The 25,579-nt window shown below is 35.5% G+C and overlaps 1 protein-coding gene across 1 annotated transcript in view; it reads right to left on the bottom strand.

Annotated features, from left to right (window-relative positions):
- Positions 1-109: 109 nt before the first annotated feature.
- The window catches only part of LOC117222289 (acyl-CoA Delta-9 desaturase), a 39,812-nt gene continuing 14,342 nt past the window's right edge, over positions 110-25,579 (bottom strand). Inside the window, exons 2-6 of the mRNA XM_033473921.2 lie at positions 8,332-8,540; positions 6,653-6,783; positions 5,918-6,123; positions 4,691-4,876; positions 110-3,341 (exon numbers count right to left, since the gene is read on the bottom strand). Of these exons, the coding sequence (XP_033329812.2) occupies positions 3,017-3,341; positions 4,691-4,876; positions 5,918-6,123; positions 6,653-6,783; positions 8,332-8,527 (1,044 nt within the window). The 5' untranslated portion in view covers positions 8,528-8,540 and the 3' untranslated portion in view covers positions 110-3,016. The remainder of the gene's footprint in view (positions 3,342-4,690; positions 4,877-5,917; positions 6,124-6,652; positions 6,784-8,331; positions 8,541-25,579) is intronic.

The following is a 25,579-nucleotide window of genomic DNA, read 5'->3' as shown; positions in this document are numbered from 1 at the left end:
CTATAAATATGTATCTGCATTTTTTACCTATCATTACACCGGAATCCATAAAAAGCAGCCAATAAATTGAAATAATTCGTTTCAAAATGAAGAAGGAAACAAAAGTAGATACGACTAAACTCTTTATTTCATACCATGTATGCTTTTATTGAAGCTAAAAGGACCAAACGTGAGCAGACTTATGCACACATCTAAATTACAATTGTTTTCAAATGAAAGAGCAAAACAAATGAGAAAAAAATTATTTCTTCCGCATTACTTAAAAATCAATTCAAAATTCTGTCGCAATGGGAAGAGGACCAAACCACCGCAAGTCCGGTCTTGTAACAAAACAAAATATATTTTTTTTCTTTATCCTGGTAACAGCGCACTTTTCTTTCAAAGATAAGATTAATCCTTAGATCTAATCGCGATAGTTTTTCGATATCCGCACTGTTTACCTTGTGAACAGACACATATAGAATTTTTCTTAGAAAAAGGTGGTTGCCCGTGTGTGCAATTTCTGTGTACGTGTGTATCACTAATCGAAAAACTCTACGGACGCGTCTAACGCAGTTCGAAGTTATGAAGTACGGTGTGGTCTCATTGTGACACTGGAACTACAACCGATTATAACACGAAATTACACTTTTCAACGCCGATGTGTCGCCATTGTGCGCCGCGAACCGCCGTGAAAAGACCGAAAACGCCCCGCATTTCCGGCGCGTTAATCATTCCTTCAAACTATAATACGGAAAGCACACACGTTTTATGTAGTCTGCACTCATACAACTTAGGAGACCAAGGAACAGAGGGTAAGAGAAAGAAAAACTATTGTCATGGAAGGGTGAGAATGCAAGATCGCACAAATTAACAGTTCTAAACAATTTCAGACGCCTTTGAAAACGAAAGTAATTCAGCCGATGCGATTTGATTCGAATAAAACAGTTTCATTCTTGCTGTTGAGATAGGACGGAGGTATGTACCTTGAAAATCTGTTACCAAAATATTTGAAAATATTACTTTTGTTATTCTTACATTGTGAAAGTTAGGACGGGGACCCATAAAGAGACATGGAAATTTCTTAGTAAACTTCTGAGCATTTTCTTCTTCTTCAAAAATAAAGTTTTATTTGTTATGGTACTTCTGAGCACACGACCCTTTCAACGAAAATCGTTGTATTTATAATTTTCTCTTTTTGACGTTACTATTGCAAGGGCAGAGTAGGGACTGGTCAAAAGTGTCTACTAAAATATACTTTCATTCCGTTCGAGTATTCATTAAAAATCATTCTACTCTCTGTGGGTAGATTCGATTAGGACATTGCGACGATCGAAGAGCTTTTCAATTAATTTTGCGGAGTTGTATAGAATCGGGTTTTTGTTTCTCTTAATTTATTGTATTGCAGTATGATATCTTGCAAAGAATCGTACAAATCGCATACATAAATCGCAATTACGAACGTTTCTCCGCTTGGAGTAACCAAACTGTTCATCGCGTCAACTTCTAACTGGTTCGATCTCCGGCTACTCGGTTAAATTTGTTCACAAATTGCCACCCGAAGTGCAGCTATCTTCGCTTAATCGTGCTAGTCCCAAACCGATAGATATAGTTAAGGATGCGTAATGATCGCCTTTAATTCTAGGAAGCGTGAAATATCGTCTTGTTTTTTTTTGCATTCAGGTACCTGATAAGCTTTTCATAAGCTTGTTCACGTTTGCAAGTCGATGCAACGCGTGTAGTAACTGTGCTATATCGCAAGATAAACTACTCCTCGTTCCACAATCTACACCGCATACAATTTTGGAAGAAAAGTTCGACAAACGAGCAAATATAAAATCGACCAATCAGTTCTACGAATCGGATATACAGAATGCAAAGCCGTTAACTAAAAGAGCTTGTACGAGGAGTAGTTCACATGCATCTCGAGGTCTTTGACTTTCGGGTAATTTAGGCGATATTCATTATAGTGAAGGATTGAAGGTAATGAAAGAGGCAGAAACAAGAGAAGGTAAATAAAGCCACAGATTTGTAAATATGAACATCCCGCTGTTCTTCATTGCGTCTACGAATGATTCACTGATCTTTTCGATACTAGAATTCGAATTTCATAGCCAATCCTACAGCTGAATCTAACAATATTAGACGGTTAGTCGGTGCCAAAAAGAATCAAGTGATATCCGCCGTGTTTCGGCAATGTGCTCTATTTGAAATAGTTCTGCGCTGACAGTACCTGTCGCCCCATACCTAGTCGCCCCAAAGTTGACCAACAAACGACGGAATAACATTAAATAAAGCCTATTACTAACGATAAGCGCGTCTAAGCGCTGATTGAAAAACCAAAGAGAAGGTGGACGAGATGAACATTTTACGGTCGAGGAGCTTCGATAGAGTTCATTATCGACTTAATCTCACCACCCGCAGGGCGAACTACTGAACTATTTGTCGGATAATCAATCGACGTTTCTAAGAGATTTGAATCAATCAAACCGCGATAGTTGAAAGTAACCTTATATCATCGTTATGATCTAGAACGCAATCGCAGAACCAAGGTACGATCAGCTGCCAATCGAGGCTACTGACTTTCTTCGAAAATCACCGAGGACATTTAGAACCCGCCAAATAATCCATCAAATCGATCGCGTGATCGTAATACCAGCTGCATTATTAAATAGTTTCGGAGCAGAAATCAATGTTCACGCTATGGACAACAGCAAACTGTACAATGATCGTTCGTCTGATTGCTTTTATTCCAGTTTCGTTTATTAGTTTTCGTTTTTGCAGTGACCATTTATATCAAGTTCAGATCGCACTCCGATTGGACACCGTGCATGATTCAAATGATTGCGTTCGATCGGTTTCGCAGAAAATCAAACTGGCATTCCCGCAACCGCGTAACTAAAAAGATTACATGATATTCCGAACTGTTCCGATTAGTTTCTCGGATAGCTCAACCCGGCCCCGTCCTAATAACTGTACAAAGAGCTAGCGGCCGGTCGTTTAACGCGACAACGATCGGCCAGCTAGCGGATCGGATCTAGTAATTTTTTTGAAGAGTATGCATCACTATCGTCTGGTCCCTGTCAGCCTGCGTCTGATCCTTGTCGCCCCAGCCCCAGAGTTCGTGACTACCGTCGCCCGTTCGTTCCACTCGTTTCTGCACCATATCTCTCGGAACTAGTTTCAGATCATACGCCAGGCCAAGCTTCGCGCATAAGTCAATGAAAGCTGTCGTCAGGTTGAATTTGTAGTCGCCCAATTCGGCAGTTTTGTAGTCCCAGGGGAACACGTGGTGATAGTTGTGCCAGCCTTCGCCGAACGCTGTTAGAGCCACTGCTTTGTTCTCAGAGGGATTGATAAACCTAGAATAAATTAAACAATGTCGTTTAATGTCGGACTCGAATGTAGGGTATACAGCCTGTACTTGGGGATCGTCTCCAACAGTACTTCTATTATAAACTTACAACAGATTAGAACTGCAGTCTCAAAATTCGTGTTTCATAATTCTTAGCACAAATTTGATCTGGTAAATTTTACGAACCGAAATAAGACGAAAATCATGAAGAACGAGATTGAATGAAAACAAACTAAATTCAATGAAAAATACACTGATTATCTTATTACCCCGCCTTTAATGTATTCTTCGATCGTGTTATGATACAATACGTTTTTCTTATTGAGAGATAGCATTGTATCTTAACTATATAAAGAAAACTAAATACAAGGTAATAGAAACTCAAATAAATGTAAAATGATATGCTTTTCTTGGGTCCTTGTTTTAATAAACACATAAATAATGATTTCATGAATTTCTAACATATTCAGATTAACAGAATTCTGTTGCGTTTTTGAACTACTATACTTAACCGACTACACTAATCTCTTCTAGACATCAAGATTGGACATTGAAACAGGCGTAATTATGTACTTCCTGGTTAGAAGGTATAATTATAGATAGTAAAAAATCTTTTATGTCTCAGATACGTATCTCAGTTACGTATTTACTGGTTATATTTGAATAAAAAAAATTGACAAGTTTCTAGCCTGCTTCTGTTATTACCCACTCTCTGCTCTTCTTCACATCTAGAAACTTCTTTCCGTGCGAAATAATGCACAGATAATAAGTAGACTGCGGACTTCATGCACATATGACAAAAATGATTAGGTGCAATTTAAAACAGTTGTAATATTAGAACGGTTGAAGGATTATTATTATTATTATTATTATTATTATATATGTATTATAATATGCCATTTTCAACTTATTGAAGTTATTAAAGAAAGATAGAAATACTTAAATGACTTCTATTTCTTGCAACGAACGCAGAACATCCTTATTTTACATATGAAGATCCGCAGTCTAATAAACAAGTGATCTTTAATTTTTTGATCTTAAATAGGACGACTCCATTTCAACAAAAATTACCGTTTGTCTAAAGTTACTGTTCAAAATTGGTTACTTTATGCGTACATTAAGCGAAAATACCATTAACACATCGATTTTCGAATTAATTTTTACGTGACCATATCAGTACCGTAACGTTGTTAGAACGTGAAAATTGTAAGAACGTTGGAGTATACAGTATCGTACATTTTAACTTTCCAATCTTTATTCCAACAAAATTGATAGAATTTCCAAGATCGCCAAATCGGTCATCGACGTGTTAATGGATCTTCGGCGAGCAAACTTTGAACAGGCAGCTATACCAACCTATCGTATGGTTTGTTGCCTATGAGATGGGCAGCGGAGTTGACCAGCCACGTGGCATTCAGCGTGAAGACGTAACGCAGGATCGTAGGTATGAAGTAGGCATTCATCCATGTTTCCTCCCATAGGACAACAGGTATGATAGTCGGTACAACGAAACACATTAACGGCATCAGATAAACGTAGTACCTGTGAACATATTATATTATGAAAGGCGCTTCGTGTAGAATTCCAGCTTCCATGCTCTAAAATCGTGGAATCTGTTCGAAACAAACAACTCATAATGTAAACGCTAAGTTGCCGAAAGTTGTCGGGTCAGAAACTTCCGAGAGTCGATTAAACCAGGAGATACAAACTTGACGCGGATAATCGGAGGATCTCTCGGATCTGCGTCAGATAAACGTCAACAGAAAAATAATAGTATTGCGTGTTATAGCCTCAACGTCACACGCATTAAAATTCATGAAGCAGTTAGCCTTCTAATTAACCCTTTGCACTTGGAAAACATTGCCACATCTGTTTCCCGTTACAGAGTAATTAAACAAAAAATCGGGAAACGAGTTTACGAGTTATTGACGGAAAACCCCTCAACATACAGATAAAACGGAATTTGATCTGTCCAATAAATACTATTTAATTTGGCTCAATTGAACAATTATGTGCAAGCTGAGAAAAAGAATGTTTTATTTTGAAATTTGGATTACTGATTTGTGGATGCAACTTTGTCATTGGTACTATCGAGAAGGTGGGAGGATGGGGCATCTTGAACATTGTAAACAAACCAGAATGTGAAGCAACTAAGTAATCTAATGATATATACTATATGGCGTCCGCCGAAAACAGCTGTTGACGAGTTAGACTCGTCAAAGTCTACAGTAGTACATGAAATAAGTGACGACCCCAACTCTTCATTGTATGTCAAGGGATTAATAACTTGTAAACAAATCCGCGTATTGCATTTGCGCTAAGGAAAAAGTTACTCCAAATGACTTTCGGAACCCTACGTTTCCCGATTTTGAGTAACTCTTTGGACGTCCTATATATTTTCTATAACGTACTATACTACGTATTATACATTATTATGTATTATGCATTACGATTCATTGTTACTAATTGAAGAGCTTTTTAATCGAGACTACCGTTCGACAATTGTAATGCCCGATGGACACGCATTCAAATTGATTGTTATATACACGTAGAATGAGCATCCAATGAAATCTATAGACTTACTTCTTTTGGAACGCTAGGATAGGGTTGTTCCTCAGATCGTCCATATCAATTCCCTTTCCCTTAGTTTTGATGTCTGGGTGTTTCCTGACGAGCAGCCAACCAACGTGCGCGAAGAAGAATCCTCTTGTCGCGTTGTGGGGGTCTGCGTTCGTTTCGCTGTATTTATGGTGAAGTCTGTGATCCCTGGCCCAGTCGACCGCCGCATCCTGTTGATCAAGAAATTAGTGGGAAATTAATTAGTGTTTGCCGAACACCTGATTGCGCAGAACTCCGGAATAGTCGAATTTATAATACCGCCTCGATATATGTACATTATCGTCTGACAGTGTCTGTCAAAGCCGAAAGGCCCTCGGAAATAAAGTAATAATATATATATTATTAATATATATATACATATATAAATAAAAGGAAACAATCGTATCACGAATTCGAATCTAATCGAATTATTTACAGACTGCTTAACAATAAATGTTTTCCTTCGATCACAATAACATTAAAATTATAAACCTAGCTCATAAAATATCAATGGTACGTAAGACTGCGATTTGAAATGGAAAAACACAAAATATGCATAATTATACTCGATAAAAAAGCTGGTAGGTGATTTATTGTGACCTGTGAAATTGTATTGTTTTGCCTGTGACATTTATTCCTTGTTGCATAACAGTAGATAATGTAACCTCGTGAACCGGTCTACGGTAAGAAATGATTAAGCGAGCGAAATCGTCCACTTACTTGGAATGCTATCGTGTTCATGATCACCAAAAAAAGTTCCATCGGCCATTTTGCTTTGTATGCTCTGTGCGCCCATAATCTGTGAGCACCGGCTGTGATTCCCAAGCCACTCCCTAGGTACAGGCTGAAAGCTGTGAACACACAGAAAAAAGAACGAAAGTCCAATTAACAACTAAATATCCAAAATAACAATTAAATCTGTGCAGCACTAAAAAGTTATCAGTTTACACCCTTCTTACATCCTAACTTTATAGAAGTTATAGAAATGTATTTACATACTTGGACTTTTAGCAATTTGTATCATAGTACATACAAAAGAAATTAATTGGTAATTCAATTGTAAAATCAAGAATGTTTATTAAATAATTGTAAATTACAGAATTTATTATTGACTATCTTTCGCAAACGTATGTAACTGATGAATGCTCAGATAAAATTCATCATTTATTTATTGGAATTACATGCAAATTTTCGATTTAAAGCAGTGCGAATGGAATCGAAAGCTCGTTATATTCACTGTTACTGTTATTATTCTACGATGCGCAAATGTTTCAAGGGAGAGATGCTATTATCCAATTTCTTAAAGTATTAGACGATATTAAATAAAATCTTGGAAGATTATTTCAAAATAGGTATCAATTTTTAAACGAAAATCTGTATATAAAACAATATTACGAATCGGTAAAATTGTAGGAGGTGAATTTGTTGACAAGCTAATAGAAATTGATCGATTTATTGATTTTACAATTTAAGGAAAACTTGATTAAGGGGCTATATTATATTTAAAATACATATAACGAAGACTCTTATTCGAGATTTCGAATTAAAGTTTTCTTTTATGATACTGCCATCATACAATATTATACTGCTTGTTCAATGTGTCGAAATACGATGCACTTGCATGCATCAGGTATACGCACGCACACGTACACGCACAAAAGCATGGTATTGTATTATTATATATAAGAACAATTTTCCTTAAAATATATTTGAAAAATTATTTAACCTACTGAGTGTCGATCAAAAAATTCGTATCTATCTGAGCGAAATATATCAAACCTGTAGTTCGTAAAGTTTCGGAAAGAAATTATAAAAATTTTGTAAAACTTGATAATTAGAAAATTCAAAAAGGGGAAGAAGAAATAAGAAATGAAACTATTGTCTATTAAAAATATTAAGAGAACAACATTTCCTCGAGCGTAGCCAACAACGGTATATCAAATACAAGATAAGCAATACACAATAGCTTCAAAGTTCTCTTCTTTAATGACTAAATAATGAAATAATCTATGAAGAATTATTTGCAAATATAAGAATAATTAATATCGTAACTTATCTCAAATACATTATTTGATCAATGCTGAAACGTTCTGCATCAACGTAACATGACCATGTCATACGTCGTTATTATTCGTTCACTTTCTGCAACGACGCATTGCATTGATCGTGCTAGCTACATTTCACGAACTCAGCCGACTTTTCAGAATTTGTGATCCAATTAACTTGTAACTTCTGTTACTCGAAGCGACACGAGTCACGCGACTATGGACTGTTAACAAAATTCGAATGGGAGACTGAGAATTGCAGTGTCTGCATAACAATATATGGAATGGCGGGTAGTACTAACGCAGAATTCGCAATCTACGGCGGTTGGATTTTCCAAGCTGGAGAAAACTTACCGAAAAATAGTGTCATCCACTTAGCGGCAGTCAAGGAGAGATACACGCCATAAAGCGCCCCAAGATGGAGGAACGAGAAGATTATGACATTTCTCCAGACGATCTGTCGCTTATACTTCGTTTTCGACTGATCAACTTCGTTCTGTTCCCCTTCGAACAATACTCCCGTCGGGCCATTCGTGATGTTTGGCGCCATTTTCTTCTCGCTTCTGCAAAGAAATGATTGTTGTTGTTAAAAGGGTGACGAACGAAATCATTTATTTACTGTGAATTTTCGAATACGCAATAGTCATTATTATGACCTAACGTTGACCGCTCAAGCCGCTTCAAACGCGGGCAAACATCCTAAACAGGTGCACACCACGCACCGTAAACCAAGAAACTCTAGTTGTCGCTTTCTATCACCACCAACATACAACACATCATCGTCAACCGATAGATATCTCACTCCGTTTCGATGCTGCAAAGTATAATTGACTTTCACTTGCCACATTAAAAAATAAAATTAAATATCGAACATATTTCAGTGCTACTTTTCTGTATCACTTCGAAGACTCTCTTAAGGGCAAATTGTTCTGTAAATTGTCCTTCTTCACGTAGTCTTAGAATATTGGTTGCTGTCATTTCCTTATATATGTAACGTCATATTCTCGCTATTCGTGCATATCCTAGAAAATTTAACTGTATTTAGAGGAACGTTGTTCTGACGGAAGAACGATCGATAATCATTCCCTCGACTATTCAACTCGTAGCACAATTGAACCTTGTCGTGCAAAGATTCGAAACAGCCATTAAATCCGTGAGTCATTTTATTGAATCGCTACAAGAGCACTGGAATAAATTTCAATTGAAGTCTTCCAACGAAATTCGCAAAATTCCGTAAAGAAGGCTTTCATTTTCTCCCATTATCGCTTCGAGTGTTATCGAACTTGAAAATTACTATCTATTACAATCTATTAAGTAAACCCAACTTTGTCGTATTAGCTGGACAATTGCCACAATAAATCTTATCCCTTCTACTACTATATTATTAAAGAAATCGTTGTGTCTTCAAAGTGTCTTATCCTATTTCGATTGGAACATCCGTATGTAAGGATTACGAAATTACATTTAAATCATCTTTTCGCAAGTGCAACGAATACGGATGCAAATCGTTCGAATTAATTGAAGTCAGTATCACCGTGTGAATAATTACTTAAGCCACGCGGTCGCCGTTCGGTGCACGATAAGACAAGTTTTGTCACATACGTTTAAGCTGTTTCACGTGTCAAATAAATCACGCTGGTAAAAATGAAGTATATTTGCAGAAAAAGGCAAAGAAGGCACCGATGTGTATTAAAAGTAACGAACGAAGCGGAATATCATTCGCGAAGATCTTAAACGAACATAAACACCATTTTTTTTTACTCTTTAGATATGCGTCGAACTTTTTATTAATCGATTCCGTTGATCTTAGTATGTTTGGAATCGATTAAAAGATTAACAAGGAACTCGGCATTCTGGAATCATAATCCTCGTTAGTTCACTGTCTCCCTTGTTTGTTATCTCAGTTCGTACCGCCGAAAAGTTTCCGTCGCCGGTCACGATCTCTGATTGAAGTGGGAATTTCGATCGCGAACGAATTACAAGAAGCGATAACGAATGTTTGATCTCGCGCGACCCCAATTATTCAATGTTTATCGGCAATTAGATACATTGGCAATTATAATACGTTGCGACGGGCAAGAGAAGTCGACAGTAGCTGGAGACAGTGTGCAATAGAACGAGATAATGAATCATCCGAATACAAATGCCGTCCATTGATCAAATGCTTGCTGTGATACAGGATCTTCTTAGCCGAACAAATTAACAGCAGTAACGGTCGAACCCATCAAATGACGGATTTCCGATTCTCGATCGCACGATTATTCAGATTATAAAGATCCTTTTGCTATTTATTCTGATATATTGCTATACTAGAAATCGTGCAGCGTCTCGGTAAATGTGATCTTGATTCTAAAAAGCAACACACGCTTGGTCACTCGATGTGCCCGGTTGACCGAGTGTAAAAGTCAACGAACTTAAAAAGTTCTCCGAACTTGAAGCGAGATATATAGAAGTACAGAATTAATCTTCCGATCAGCGCGACTCGGTCTCCTTCGACTGCGCTAATCACATTCATTCGTTCTAAGTGTATGCAAGTCCAGGACGCGCGTAGAGCCGAGTGATGCACCGAGCTCCATTCAAGTTCTGAAGAAAAAAGTGACACAGAAAGAAACTGATCGAACGGGAACCGGTGTTGGAACGAGACTCGTCGATTAGCCTCGCACACGTTCGATCGTTCCGACGAATCGTTCCAGTCCGTTGCGAGAATGTCGCAAACCATGAAACCGAATCCAAAGAGAACAACAGCAGAACGAAGCAACGACGCGAAATAGAAATCAGAGATTACTTAGTCGGGGGTATCGCGTCAACCCATTTGTACGGTTGGCTGAATTTTTACGGTTCGAAACAACTTCATCGAGAAAATGGCCCTTCTGTTTATTACATAAGAGGAGAAACAAATAAAAATAGCTTCACGCACAAACCAATTCCAAGCAACGCGCTGCACAAAACGACTGACGGTTAGGCGATCGCGTTTCGTTCTCCTTCGCGATGCAAATGGGTCAACCCTCTGCGGTCCAAAGTGTTCCCTTTTACATCAGAACTTCTCTACAACATTATATAATCCAATGTCTAACCTTGCAACCCGTTTACAACAGCTGAGAAATACTCCGATGATTTTCGTTTGCCGATTGTGGGATTATTCGTGAATGCAATGCAAGTCGGAAAAAGATGTAACGAGTCTCCCTCGACGTAGGACCGCAAAGGATTGATAGAAATGGCGATCTTACCTGTCTGTCGGTCGGCAGGTTCACATACCATCTGGGTCTTACATTCTAGGTCATCATCCGGTATCACGTGCGAACGTCGCGAAACGAAGCCGACCGACCTGTCCCGCGTCCTCCCAACGGAACATCCTCGCGAGATCGATACGAACGGCAAAAACGATGCTCTCGACCGGGCCTGGGAGTTTCTGGGCCACCCATGATCTTCGTCGTTAGGCGGATATCACCGAGGCGCAAAAAAACAACAACAACAACGACAACGTCTAAACCGTCTAAAGCGATGCTGATCCCTACCCGAGACGATCTCCGGGGATTCGGCTTTGGTCAGAGCATCGGCGTGAACTGCAGGTTGGCTAATTACTGGGTGCAGGCACCTGTAAAGCCTCGTTCAACGGAACATCGAGGACCCTTAGAACGCAAACAGGAAATCTCGGTCCGATACCAGAAATCCGTCGGATTCAAGCTGACCGAAACCCGAACGAGGTCGTCTATCGACTGCCGAGAAAATCGCGTGGACGTCCTGCCGGCGCAGGCTCGTTTGGCGCCGGGAGTCCGACCATGGCGACTACGATTATTCTGCTCGAAATTTTCAGCGGGTATCTTGAACCCCTCGCCCTCTCCCTCCATCATTTACGAGCCAGGCTAGACTGTTTTCCGTTGCCTTGGCATTATGCTGTCAGCGTTACTCTTCTCGCCACTTTCGGACGATTAGATCTGTCTTTGCCGCGGTTGTGTAATCGGCCCTCCTTAGTTAAGCCTTTGCCCTACAACCACATCTGAGAGACGTGGTCTGATAATCGGGCCAGAAATGATTATCACGTCTGAGAGACGTAGTTAAAAAATCCAAATGCCCTGTAGCCAGTCGCGGATTGCATTTTCGCTAAGGAAAAAGTTATTTCAAATGATCTCAGAAACCCCCCATTTTTCCGGATTGCCAAACATTTTTGGGACATCCTGTGTATGTATATGATCCACAAATATTGAAAGTTCCAGAATTTTTGGAATGTTTGTGTTGGCGATCATCTCTTGTCAGTTACATTTAGTTTCCTTTTGAATAAGTAAAAAATCAGGAGAAAATCTACCTTGTATGGCCGCCGAGTGTCTGCTATAAGAGAAATCTCGAGGCTAAATTACTGGCAGTTCGATCGAGCAGACTTCTGATTGTTGGAGCTATCAACATGGTCCCACAGGGTTTGTTGCTCACTTACGCAACAAAGATGCCCGGATTTGTATGACACGCTCCGACGTTCCGCGACACACGATGCCCACGCGACGCTCATTCGTCATCGTTATCAAAAGAGACACGATAAACCGATTCACGCTAATACATGCACGAGATCATGTAAAATTTCCAAAAATAAAGGGGGGGGGGGAACCTGATTGACGATCAAAGGTCGGATTCGATGTACAGACTCGAGTCGTCGCGATCGCTCTCTGTCCTCTCATTATTCATTTCTTTTCGATTGTCTTCTTAACAGAGGATTACCAACATTTCCCGTTTTTTTAGTTCGATTCTATATTAACATTGTCAGCCGATGCTATCAAGCATCCACGTTATACGAATAACGAGATTTAATTTATTTAGACTTTTTACCACATTTATGAGGTATAACTAATTCACAATGCTGTAATAGGTTTCTATTATACTTCTGTTAAATGGTGTGAACCATTCCCAGAGATATATAGTTAAATTTTCAAGCCCGATTGAAGGTACACAGTAGAATATCGATTATCTGGTCCCACAATATTAGCATTATCTGTTATGCAAATACTGTTTAAATGTAATGAGGTTAATCTAAGGCAACCCATATGCAAAACGATTTAGTGTATAAATTAATAAAGATGAAATCTGATGGTGCAATTAAGTAATTGTTCTTTGCTCTTAATTACTGTGTTTTGTACTTAATTAGTACGTCTAATGTTGAAGTTAGAATCGAACCAAACACGCTTCATTAGCCGACAACGTCTGAAATTCTACTCGACATGTTAAAGGATTTCACAAAGAAAATTTTTGCACCAAAAAAATAAGAGATGATGCACAAAATGTATGCATCAGAATACAATCGATTCATAATTCTTACTATCCTGTTCCTTAGCAAAATGAAAGCTCGTATTCTCTAGTTTAAACGTGCACCAAAATATTAATTTATAATTGTTTCTATTCATTTTCTTATCAAAATGAAAATTTTTATTTCCTAGATTACAGTGTACGTATAAATATAATAAAGCGATATTTCTAAAAATTCGTATAACTTTTTCGGAACATGTATTCAGGGAATAGCTTGGAGTTTATAAAGATTACTAGACCATATGCGTCGTTCCCTAGAATTTTCGTAGACAAAACCGGAGCCCCATGTTCGTAACGCGCGGTGATCACCTGATTCGAAAGCATAGGGGTCATTTCGATGTAAAAAGACGGTCCCCGCATTCGAAATAGGTAGTCGAAAACGCTCAACAGCCCTTTGAAAAGGTCCACTTTTTACTGGTACACGCATACGTGGTTCGATTTCACATCTGTTCGTCATGGCAAGGACAAGCTGACAACCCGTACGCCAAATATCTGCCTATGTTAGGTTAAATGTTTACACGTATATCAGTCGGTTATTCAGTAATACATAAGATGTAACTGCTAATATTTTAAGACTAAAAGAGTTCGCGAAAAATTCACTTCCAATAGATACTGCTTTTAATTTATTGTACGTAATTTGAAATGAACTATTTAAATATTTCAAATGACTAAATGATCGTTTACTGACACAAGGATTATTTTTATACAATATTATCGAATTTATATTAGAATTCTTATTGGAGCTATAGCGTAGTCTATTATGTGCGCAATATAACTGCCATATATATATATTTAATCACAACTATGAAAAATGGATGCAAAAGGATGTGTAGGCGAAACATCGATTTTTCTTTACCGTCTATTACTACTCTTTGTTGATCGAAAATTTTCTATTTCCACATGACCTTTTCCTTCTTGCCTGTTCATAAATTTTTAAATGTCATTTCGTACGATAGTTCAATAAGATAAATCGGTACAGATGGATTCCGGTTATTTCTTGGCGGAATGACTTTCCCATAAAATTCTATCCACTCTTTTATCATTTTTCTCAGGATCTAAAGAAGGAAATTGATCCAAAACTTTTACACTGATTTCCTAATAAGAAATTGCTAGATATTTAACTATTCAATTTGTTAAACATACCGAATAAATAAAATGGAGTGCAAATTCTCCATGTAACGTGCCTGTAATTCTTTCTTAAATATCATTGTTGGCTGAGCTCGCATCAAAATCACGTTTGCAGATTGAGAGAAAATGTCTCATAAAGTATGAAACTGCACGGATAAAGCTTGTTCGTGGGTGCTTTTAATGTAGTTCATAAAATGCGAGTGCCTCTGCATTACCTTGAGGATAACTCTACGTTGTAAATTGTAAAACGAATTGTATGTTATAAATATTGTTACGTACAGAAAGAACGGAGCATTATCTCTAAAGTAGAACTGTATTCATCGCTGATAACTAAAAAGCTATTCTAAATAACACTGCAGAATTTGTTAATTTCTCTATTAAAATACTCAGGATTTTATTAATTTCTTTTAACCTGGAATAAAATTCAATTTTATCATTGTCGATGTTTAACCATTAGGGACAAAATAGATACAACAAAGTAGATACAAATGCAGACACGAAATAGATATAAATTTTCCTATTCGTATAGGAAATTATGAACGACAAAGAAGTTCTTATAAACCTAGTAAATTTCAATAGACACAATGTATCTATTATTCCAGGAAACTGATACAATTGAATTTTAAATAACTTTATAATGACAATTGTGGCGACGTTCCCTTTCATTTGTTCCAATGATGCAATTCAGTGTTAGTTCCACTTCTCTCAGTATCGTATCGCGAATTATCTCGACCAGCCGCAGATTATCATGAGAATATCTCGCTGCGAAGTACTGATAGCTTCGAGCTAAAATGCGTCGCAATCAGAGTTTATCGATTGCACTTTGGAAACAGTGTAATCCAATTGCAATCGACATTTCGAAGATATTTAGAAATTAGACAAATGGAAATATGACACAATGATCGATTTGAACAATTTTTAAATGCTTTTAGAATATAACAGCCAGTCCAATTGCTATTCATAAGATATTACGATTACATTAATTTTTAATAGCATGACTCCGATCCAATTACGAAGAAAATAAGCGTGCTGAATACATCTTCATAATTTAAGCTTCTGCATATTGCTGTTTGCATATTGTATCCTCGAGACAAATTACGAACTGTTGACTTATTTATGTAAAAATTACAAATAAGTAACATATTCAGAATAACAATCTAAGTTTAATTATTATTCAACATTCTTGTAGAATGATCTTGTTCGAATGTTTTGATGAATTTGTTCGAATGATGAAGAATTTTTTCAGTATCGGCAAACAAAATGTCCATTCCTTTGATAAACAAGTATTTTATCCATCCAGTATTTGACCTATGTTTAAAGTAGAACCTATTTAAAATTAACATAACTTTCTCAATTTCATTATTTTTTTCGAGCTTTCGTAATTCTTTTCCCGATAAATACGTAAATTCTATTGTATCAATAAATGCATAAACTTAAACTTTCTAAGATCGTAACACGCAGCGTTTTTTCCCCTTATCTATAAACACGATCGACGTGGTAGTCGAGGTGTTAAATTTTTCATTAGCAATAGCAATGCCAATCGTGGATCTAGCAAGTGAAAGCACTTCGTGACCGTGAAGTCTCTTGGAATGAACTCGACCGCCGCATGATCCAGCGACGATCAAAGAACGCTCGAGTGCGCGACAAGAATATCTGGCGAGTGCATCGGATCCGATTATCCAGCCATTGAGATGCAGTTCCGTTCCAATATATCGAATCGATCGAACAACCTGTCCGTGGCGATAAGAGTCTGACAATCGGGAAACTTGTCTCTTGCGAAGGCTGACAACCAATGTCAGTGCCAAGGTTGCGCAGTTAACGGCTGCATTGGTCATTGATAATTCACCGAGCCTAACTGCTCCGATTTATCGATCGCGCCGATTGCAATAAAAGCAGTGAATGCATTCGGAGCGATGCGAAAGACATATTCATACAAAAGTCTATCTCTTCCTCTCTCATTCTCACCAGTGAAAACTTAAAATCTGAAATCTATTATATTATAATTAAAAATATATTATATTATATATATTATAATAATATATATATAATATATATATTTTTTAGTTGTTTTTAGAAGTTGGATTTCTTGTGTCTCATTGTAAAAAATATTCAAATAAAATATATCAACGTGGTCTCCGTCTGTTCTGTTGATAGAATAAGGGTCTATGTATAAAACAGGTTATTAAATTCGGAAATATAACATAGACCCTTATTCGAGATTCACGATCATTTAACAGTATAACTGATAGTCCAATGTAAGCAGTGATTTGATTAATTTTTCCCTTTGCGAGTCACATATACAACAAACATTGCCATAAAACGTGTTTCAAATTCTCGGTTTTATAATTGCGTTTACATTTTGGTTCTTCGATCATACCTATCCTAGTTACGGGAAACTCTAAATTACAGGTCAGTTCTTATTCTGTTACAAATGACTATGATGAACTCATGATAACTCCGATCTCTATCGGACACTGTCTTCTGGTCTTTGTCTTTCAAAAGACGGAATACTTCGTTCATAGTTTCACAATTTCGAAAGTTTCGAAACAATTGCCGGTTTGTGGATAAGCAAACGGGTTCGCACAGTTTCTCAGAAAGTAAAGTGCGCACGTTTTATTGCTGAGAAACTATGAAAATCGGCGACGCGGTTGCGCAAGTATTAAGTAAAATGATATACAGAAAGTATTCGCAAATGAAATTTCGGATTTTTTAGAAAATGAACATCAACCGCGCATAAGAACTTTAAATATGAGGTTGCTTTTATCGAGACGGTATTCATATGCAAGAATTAACATACCGTAATTGACGCATCGATCGTAAAATCATTTATGGAATAACGAATAAGTTAATCGCTAATTTAGATTCTTCTGTTCACAAAATCGTAACAAGCTACGAATGTAAATTGTTGCGACTGCCAGAATTAAATAATGAAATAAAATAACGTTGGATTCGGGTTACATATTCGGACGCATGTTAAACGGTATACTCGAAAGTCCAACTTCGAAAGTAAGTGGAACAATAGTGGAACTTGTAGACGGATTTCGCATCTTTCACGTTACACGTATAAGAAGACAATTACAGCAAAACCTCAATAGCACGGACTAATTCAGACGCTGTCTCCCGTTGAAACATAAAACCGGTTCCCCGAGTATGCACGCATATATGTTGAAAAATTGACGAACTAATCATTTTTTTTGTTTGTGATTAAAATTAAACACGTCAAGTTTCATTTTACTGGAAAGTATTAATTTTACTGTTTAACCTCAGCGGTCGATGACCGAGCTAGTTGCTGCACAGCAGCTTTATAGTTTCGGTCGAAAGTTCTCGTAAAAGAAAACGACGCACTCAGCAAGCGAACGTAGAAACATATTCTATCTTATATAGAAATGTTATGTACACATATATACATTAGATATAAATACTCTATACATTCTTCCGCATTGTACACTTATAGTGGAACATCAATTGGTAATCAGAGTTGCATTATCGTGAAAAAAAGAAATTTTTAATGTTAGAAAAAATAGAAATTGTCTTTTCGTATCTTTTTTTTCATGTAAAAGGATACATGCATATATTACGTATGTAATGAATGTATATTTGTACTTCAAAACGTTTCTTTAAAACAAATGAATTGATATATATTTTGCGCAATGATAGGCTATATTTCAAATTACAGCAATAATACTTGCTCTTGTACTCAGCAAATGATTTATGCATGGCACACATAGTGTGAACACTTTAATACAAATCAGTGAAAGAATACCTGGCCGGACAAGATCGGACCGGGAATTGCCCGCTGACACGTACTTTACTGTATGTTTAAATTCCTGCCTTGCGTCGTTTGCAAGAAGTTCAGGATATGCAAATAAAATAGAGATCAACATTTCTACTGCAAGCAAGCACATAGTTTAAATATGTAATTATCAAACTTTCTTCAATTTCGAATTATCAAGCTGATTGACGTAAGACGTGTTTTATAAACGCGCACGGTCTAAGTTTCTTCTTCTAAAGTTTCTTCATTTGTAACGCGTTTCAAATAAAAAAATGATTAATAAAATGTGATACGTTTGTAAAAATGTTTGAACTGAATATTCGTACAGCCGCATAAAATGTTAGTGAAAAAGTAACAATATTATTTATGTGTCATCAGGGTTAGGAATTAGTATCTCGTGCAAATATCACGGAGCCCTTTAACCTTTTGGGAAGAAATGTCCTAATCATTGTAATGCCTAATGCATGGCAGTAATGCTTTGCTGCGATTCTCGGAACAATCACTAAATATGAGCTTGCTTTATTGTTTCGCAAGATTAGTAATGTGCCAAAAGATAGTGCCAACTTGAATTTTTAGTTTTATTTTCGAATGCATGAAATAATATTTACTTGTTCTGTAACAGAAAACAAATGGATTTCAAAATACTTTGATGTTAGGCAGAAAAAAACATTACATTAAAGTTAAATAAGTATGTTTTACTTATACGAATGTGTAGTTTAACTGAAATAAAATAGATCGCATGTTGATTGATTTAGATATTATTGATTGTTACATATACTGTCGGATTGTTATTGATCCAATTTGGATATATATGATATATACATGTGAACATACATATTGAATATACATGTATGATTATTTATGTAGTAGTCTGCAGCTTTTATGCACTAAATTTATGAAACTGACGGACGAAATCAATTGTTATTAAGCTCGAGAACATCGTTATTTATTCATTTATTTATTTATTTAGTACTTACGGGTGAAAACCCTTTGTTCTAGAGACAAATAAAATACATTAAAATAAGATAAAAGCGAATGTTACAAGATTATAGGAATTTCAATTATTTTGAAAACAAATGCATTCGGATTCAATGTGCATAAATTGCACGAAACCTCTATTTCATTGGATATTTTAAACGTGACCTATGCATATGTATAAACGAACTGCTCTAACCTATTGTTATAATTTCGTAATAGCTAATACACGCCCTTCCCGAAAGCAACGATTAAAACGAATCCGAAGAACACTAAGTTTAAAGTCACCTAAAGATACGATCTGTTTGGCAAGCGTCCCTAGCATTAACCCGAAACAGTGACAATGACAATGGTTTCGAAATATCTATTATATCGTTGACCTAGTCCCGACCCGATATTTCCTGCATTTCGATTAATTCAAATTGAAGCATGGTTACAATAGTACCCGTTATATCGAGAAAGCACATTTTCACACAAAGGACGGGCTCATTAATTGAAAAGTTATTCTATGAAAACTAGTTTCACGTACAGATCTTTTTCACTTTACTCAAATGATGTAAATGAGCAAATTTTGAATGAATATTGCATCTTTTTAACCGTATAACTTTATAAAAATTGTTGTAAATAAATAAATAAGAATATTCAACTCATACTACGGTTTTATATAATCTCATTAAGTCCTTGATACACAATTAAAACACAAGCAGAAATGTTCCAAAGATACGATTTAATTTAACTGCACTAAATAAGTATAAAAGTGTTCTTCGGTTGCTTAATAATGTATCTACGCATATCAACTTTATTTGTATATTATCAAGCAGTTCTCGGAAGATTCATAAATATTACTTACTTTTATAGTCGTTGCGCAAGAATTCTTCTTTTCTAGTGACAAAACTCGATTTTATTTGGTAAAACCTTGTAGTTCAACTCTTTGAAAAGATCTCAAAGTTCTAATCTCAAGTTAGAATTCAGAATATGTTCGAAGTTGTTGGCTACTCAAACGTATTTGGCTCGACATCTCGTGTTGTTCCATTAAACTTTAACACTTCGACTATCACGTAAGATGTATGTAAATACTTACGTATGAACGACGCAATATTTGATCAAACTTGAAAATTTATTTTTATTACGAGCTATTAAATACACTAAGCTTCGTTCGAGGCGTAATATGGTTACAAAAGTAATCACTATAATAAATTTAATACTTCCTATTCGTAATATTGATAAATATGTTGTCTTAATTTTGTATCACTCCATTTTTGCACAATGTGGTAAAGACGTTTTTTCACAACAACGTTCCGCAGTTGCATTAACGCGAATGAATGAAAAGCAATAAAATAAAATAAAATAAAATAAAATAAAATAAAATAAAATAAAATAAAATAAAATAAAATAAAATAAAATAAAATAAAATAAAATAAAATAAAATAAAATAAAATAAAATAAAATAAAATAAAATAAAATAAAATAAAATAAAATAAAATAAAATAAAATAAAATAAAATAAAATAAAATAAAATAAAATAAAATAAAATAAAATAAAATAAAATAAAATAAAATAAAATAAAATAAAATAAAATAAAATATACTCAGAGAAACTACTTGAGAGATTATTAACAAACATTTTTAATACGCTGTTAATCTCGCATACATACGTACGTTTATATGTATAACTACCGTGACTGCATATACTTTATAAACACAATACGTTTAAAATTCACAACGAAATCATCCAAAGCTCCAGCTACCTACCGGGCACAAAGACTGATTGATGCGTGTTATTCTATAAGAATGACAATAATGACAAGACTGAATTTATTTAGACATCTCAGCATTCTTTATCTAATTAATTTTTTCGTTGCTCCGACAGCATCATTAGCAACGTTAAGCTATCGTCCAAATATTCTTATTGAATTGTATTAAATCATTTATAGTTTATATATATATTTATATTAATTATTATTATATTTATTATTATATTATTATATTATATTAATTATTATATTATTATATTATATTAATTATTATATTATTATATTATATTAATTATTATTATATTTATTATTATATTATTATATTATATTAATTATTATATTTTTTCTATTGTTTATATATATAAACTATAAATGATTTAATACAATTCAATAGGAATATTTGGACGAATTGAATGATTTCTTAGTTCAGTCATAATACTGCTGAAATTATAGCGAATTATAAATTAGAAACTAAATATATATAGTTTAGTTTTTAAATTATAACTCGCTATAATTTCAGTAGTATTATGACACCGAACTAAGAAATCATTTAATTATTTCCTATATGGTTAAAGCAATTTTAAAACAGAAAATGCAAAGCTGGTCATTTTAGCCGGCAAATTCAACATTAATTTCTAGTGCAATATAAAATCGAATGCAAAGAAAACGATAAAGGGAAAAGAGTGGATTACAGAGAGAGGGAGAGGGAGAGAGAGAGAGAGAGACATCAAAAAATGGACTAAAATAATCGTACTGAAAAAGATTCGGCAAGTATGTGACCGTGGACGGGAACGGCGCCGCGCCGGCTTCGATAATAGTAGCCGGTCTTTGGATAGAGGGACGCCTAAATCAGACACGTTGCGACGTCGCTCGTACTACAGCTCAGCTGAGATGGTCTGAGCCAATCGCGGCGCGGTTTGCTGCTCTCGCCACCTGAAACCAGCGAATGGTGTTCGTCGAAATCGTACGACCAGTCGAACATACGACTCCGGTTATACCGTATCGTATCGACGCGTTGCTCCCGCGTGCGTATCCCGTGGAACTCAGCGGGCACACGTCGAGTGCGTGATGCATTCGCGATGTCTGTATATGCAAGACCTGCTAATACATACTCGGAATGACTCGCGCGATCCTTGACGAAAGACCGAGCGGAATTCAACGGAACGAAGCGGAGGCTGTCGGTGTCTCTTACCGGAAGCTGTGCCGCGAATAACGCGATTCGACGACGATGAATAGAGCCATAACACGGTCTGAATCGCGCCACAATTATACTTCTCGCGATTTCGCACGCGTGTTACCGGCACGATGACTAACTGCCATTTAATTCGTCGTTCAACATTTTCACCGGCAGCTGTCGCAAAAACAGACAGTTGGACATTGTTCGAATTGTTTCAAAGAGAGAAATATTTATCTAAAATAATTATTCGAATGAATTCTTTATAGCCGAATGTTTCGTTCGATTAACAATCATTCGTTATCCGTAACAAATTGTTCTATCTATTTTTTATTCGAATAATAATGCCAATAATTGTGGACAATTTCTCCTTTACGTAAATTTTTAAGCACGCACGTGTTGTAAATATGAATCCTGTCGATCTTGCAGCACTTTCTCATGCAGCAGTTTTTAATCAATAAACTATGAACAAACGCTAATTTTTATTCTAATACGCTAGTTCATAGCTATTCGGTATAACTGTTAATTATGAATTAATTTTTTTATATTGAACCGTATTAAATCGAAATAAATTCCATCTTGTCGTTTCTATTAGATGACACGTTTTGCGATCAATAGGGATAGTATCGATAAAATAGAAAATAGACTATTAAGATGTAAGATATGTACATTGAATACACCATCGCAAACATTCATTTTTAAACGTGGACAAACAATTCCGTTTTCCATTTCTGGAAGACGTGTTACTCGAGGTGTTAACTCTCTGTAATGCTTTGCAACTTCGAAGTCAAACATTTATTATTTACACATTTCAAACCTGATTTAATTTTCTTGTTAAAATGTCCTGTTTCACTACAAGTAGCTAGTTACTTGTACCAATTTTACGCTCGCGTATTCCAAAATAATTTATGCACACGTCTTACGATTGCAATACTTGTGACTTTCGCTATCACAATGTCAATGTATTGTGTGTATTAACATACACTCTAGCCTTGCATTTCTTTATTGCGTCTTTAAATTAATGTAAAAAAGACCTATTTTTTTCAACTCTGTCGCAGTATTTTTCAATACTTACGTAGACTGTATAATGTTTTTCTACAAGTTTTCCTGTAGTGCTTTCAACTTTATGGATATGATTCACTTTCCACGAAGAAATAAATGATGACATCAATACAATTTGTTAATTTACCAAGAAAAGGATCGAGATAAGTTTGGAACATAATTAATTATCTTAGAAAAGTACCGTATCGAGACGTTAAGCTAGTATAACTGGACGTTGACTTCCGACAAATGATTGAAAAACGGCTTTTTAAATTACATTCTGTAAATTCTCTTCATAAATACTGAAAATTGTTTGTATATCAATTATTCATGTCAACGGCAACGATGTAGCTATAATTTATGTGACTATGCAAATTTTACGTAATTGACTGCAAACATATTATGACGCAGGAGTAATAAGACGTATGACTATTAGCACCAAGAGATGTCTTATGTTACATATGTACTCTAGAAAATGTTCATTTATTCGCAAGAAGTATTAGTATTGGATTTTGTATGACTGAATATTCGGAGACATATTAACTTCAAAAATATAGCCTTGACTTTTGATTGCAGATTTCAGTTGAAGGAAACGGTATCTACAATCGATATCTATGGTAAACGAAAAAGTTTTAACATATAACCTTACACGGGAGCCTTGAATAATATCTTTATTTTATTTCCTTATTACACCTATTTATAGCGCGGTATTAGAACTAAGGTAATCAATTAAATTATAATCAAATCTTCATGCAAATTTGCATCTATATATAATCTTATGGAGAGTAAAATGGAAGGAAAATTTCTTTCGGCGAGTAAAAGATTCTTTATAATGAAAATAAAATAAAAATATTATTTTGAATTACCTTCCTTTTTTAAACTATAACACATAAAAATCGACATTGTTTCCCCGGTAGAGAATTTTTGAGATTTCTAACCTCGCAAGATGCACTTGAATGTACTTGCAACGTCATGCCTTTTTTTTTTATTAAATATAATCTATGTATAGTCTAACTATCATCGGCACTGTTTTAATCGACGAAAACAATGAAAATTTTAATAACACCGGAAGCTACGATTCCTTGAAAAAAAAAGTGATTAGACTGATGCTACCTGCTTATAACAATGGATATAATATCCAACAATTCCAATACAAAATGATCTCATGAACAGTGCATCGGATAATTTGTGCTGCTCTCATATAAAATACACAGCTCATGTATGCTCGATGAAAAAGTCCGAACATTTGAAACTGTTAAGATTCATCTGTTATTAAGAATAATTTCATGTGCAGATCGAAGTCCGAACTTTGCACCATTAACATATGATGAAAATGTGAAATAACTTTTTCGCTTCACGAAGTGAATTTTCAAGCACGATTATCTCGAAAACTAGCAAAGGGAGGTTACGGACTTCGGGTGTTTGCTATCAAACATTTTTTGGCGAATCTAGGCCAAAAATAATTAGTGTCGTGTCGTTCGACTGGGGCTCCGTTTGTAAAGATATAGAAGAATTGTAGATGTTATTTACGCTGTTTAAAGGGATGCATTGTACGAAATAATTTACACACTCTCCTGGGAAACCTGTTCATTCGTATACGTTGTAACTATAAAGATTTGCCGGAGTTCGCAATTGCAAAGCAGCTTCTTGTAGCAAATAAATATGAATGATGCAAACGTTTCATAAGTCAATTAAAACGTTAAGAAAGAAAAATGGTAAAATTATCGCAAAACAGTCGTAATTTACATTACACAATTACCGATATCGGAATTTTTGTTACCAGTTTTATTAATCATTTAGGATCATAGAAGAAGCGATAACCTCCGGCATCGTTAACATTTTGCAAGCTGCAAGTAATCTAATCTACAATTCCATTAGCATAATTTAAATTACGTTTACATTAGTATTCTATCAAATAGTATTTACGGATAGTCTTTTTCAAATCGAAGATTAATAGTTGAGAATTTAAAAGGGAAACTATTCAAAAGCGAGAGCAATTTTAACCATAGCCAGATAAACTATTTGGATTAATATAATGCGATAACTTAGGAACAATGGATTAAGTTAGACATGAATCAAATAATATGAACAAATAGTTTTTTAATCATTATTCAAAAGTTCCTTTGGATTTCTTTTGAATAGAACTCAATACATTTAAAAAATAATTTCAATCTTTTTTGTTTCCCCTTTTTATATCCTTTTTAATATACTGAAATATGAAAATCTCGTAAAGATAAGTGGACAAAAAAGAATATTATCAAGAAAAGCCTTCGATCGGAGGTGTTCCGAAACTATGGCAGATTCACTAAAATGTGGAATCTTCCGTTTTTATAGATTACTCGTTGTTATCGCAGAAACTCGTGGTCGAGGGCATCTTGTTTCTGTACGGTTTTATCAGTCACGTGTAAATTAGACAGACAAGACTATATGCATACCGCGAATTGGGAGTGTTAATTGACTTTTATAATAA

This window comes from Megalopta genalis, chromosome 6 (assembly GCF_051020955.1).
Source record: "Megalopta genalis isolate 19385.01 chromosome 6, iyMegGena1_principal, whole genome shotgun sequence".
In the NCBI taxonomy this organism is placed as follows: Eukaryota; Metazoa; Arthropoda; class Insecta; order Hymenoptera; family Halictidae; genus Megalopta; species Megalopta genalis.
The sequence above is the reverse complement of the archived record's forward strand: the minus strand, read 5'-3'. Positions and strand labels throughout refer to the sequence as shown.